We start from the raw sequence: 1,798 nt of genomic DNA, 5'->3' as shown, positions 1-1,798 counted from the left end.
GCTCTGGCCTTCTTCAACAGCTGCCTCAACCCAATGCTCTACGTCTTCATGGGCCAGGACTTCCGAGAGAGACTGATACACTCCCTGCCTGCCAGCCTGGAGAGGGCCCTGAGTGAGGACACAGCCCAGTCCCGCGACACACCTGTCAATTCTACTTCACCCCCAGACGCTGAGTTAAAGGCCATATGAGGAAGGGGCTGGGAGACTCTTTGGAGCTCTTTCTTCTCCTACCTGGCTCCCAGATTAGCTTCCTCTCACCTTGAGTCATGCTTAGCCACAAGCATTTCCTGCTTATCTTAGGGTTACACACTCAAGAAAAAATCTTCACGCCACTGATGTTTTGGGGAAGGAATAGGCATGAAGATACTGTTGATGTGTTTTTAGTTTTGGGATTGTGGGCCTCAGCCTAGGGCAGGTTGTTGTTAGGTTGTATGGAGTCAACTCCGACACATGGTGACCTTATGGAAAACAGAATGAAACACTGTCCGGCCCTGGTGCTCCCTTACAGTCGCTGCTATATTTCAGTGCATTGTTGCGGTCCCTGCGTCAGTCCTTCTCATCGAGGGTCTCCTTTTTGTCTGCTGATTCTCTGCTTTCCCAAGCATGAGGTCCTTCTCCAGCCATTGGTTCCTCTTGATGACAAGTCCTAAATAACTGAGATGAACTCTCACCGCCCTCGCTTCTTCGGAGTGTAGGCAGATCACGCATGCTGCTTGGATCGAATCATTTCTGAAGGCTACTTATTATGCTCTGGTAGCATAGTGCCTAAGGCACTTGACTGCTAACCAGAAGGCTGGCAGTTCAAACCCACCAGCCACTCTTCAGAAGGAAGGTTGGGCAATCTACTTCTGTAGTGATACCGCCTCGGAAACCCAAGGAGGGGTTGCTGTGAGTCGGGGCAGACTCAACGGCACATAACAACAACAACAACAACAACAGCTATTACGCTGGAGTAATTCTCAATTTTGTCCACTTCCATCCTCAGAGGTGTTCTGTTGTCCTTCCACTCTCTCCTCCTGCCACCCCCATCCCCAGATTCCTGCCCTTTACAATACAGAGCCATTTACCCGTCATACCCTTGACTCTTTGAAGAGCTATTCCAGGTCTTTCTTTCCAATCCAGTCTACTCATCAGTGATAGCATCCTCCCTAAGAGGACTTTTGGTGCCAGCTCTTGAAGGAATCATTTAAAGTTTACCATGGGAATTTTAATTTGGTTGTAAATAATAAGAAAGAGAGCAGAAAAGGGGGACAATGAGAGGAAGAAAGTGAGTGGAGTTGAAGCCTAGGCATGTCCACGGTCAGTAGGTAGCAGAACACGCACTTGGTGGAAGACTGGTGAAGATGGCCATTTTCACTCCAGCTCGTGGCAGATTCCTGGGTTTAACTACATGGTGTGACCCTTAGATCAGCTCTCCTGTGGACCCTCATGGCCTTTTCTGTACAATCCCCCAAAATCTCTCTGAGCCTTGCATTGCGGTGTCCAGCATTTCATTTGATCTATTCCTCTAGCCCCTGAGTCCCTGGAGGGCACTGTCTGACCCTTGCCTTCCCCTGCACACACAAGTCCCCAATAAATGTTTCAGGACTACATCTTTGCCTCTGTCTCTCTTTCATAATTACCATTATAATTGTATTTCCAGCAGTAACTCTGGTGTTTTTTTTTTTTTTTGGTGTTGTGGTGAAAATATACTTGGCAAAAACTACACCTACCCAACAATTCCTAAAAGGAAAATTCAGTAACAGATTACATCCTTCAAGTTGTGCCACCGTTCTCTTTTCTAAACCATTCCACCACC

At 47.7% G+C, this 1,798-nt stretch overlaps 1 protein-coding gene across 1 annotated transcript in view; it reads left to right on the top strand.

The window, feature by feature from the left end:
* Positions 1–189, top strand: part of FPR1 (formyl peptide receptor 1) — a 1,078-nt gene extending 889 nt beyond the window's left edge. Inside the window, exon 2 of the mRNA XM_007959224.2 lies at positions 1–189. Within this exon, the coding sequence (XP_007957415.2) occupies positions 1–189 (189 nt within the window).
* The last annotated feature ends 1,609 nt before the right edge of the window (positions 190–1,798 follow it).

This window comes from Orycteropus afer, unplaced genomic scaffold, assembly GCF_000298275.1.
Source record: "Orycteropus afer afer isolate SDZICR_OR568_19922 unplaced genomic scaffold, OryAfe1.0 scaffold02286, whole genome shotgun sequence".
Taxonomy (NCBI): domain Eukaryota; kingdom Metazoa; phylum Chordata; class Mammalia; order Tubulidentata; family Orycteropodidae; genus Orycteropus; species Orycteropus afer.
Note: the sequence above shows the minus strand (reverse complement) of the source record. Positions and strands in the feature narration are given on the sequence as shown.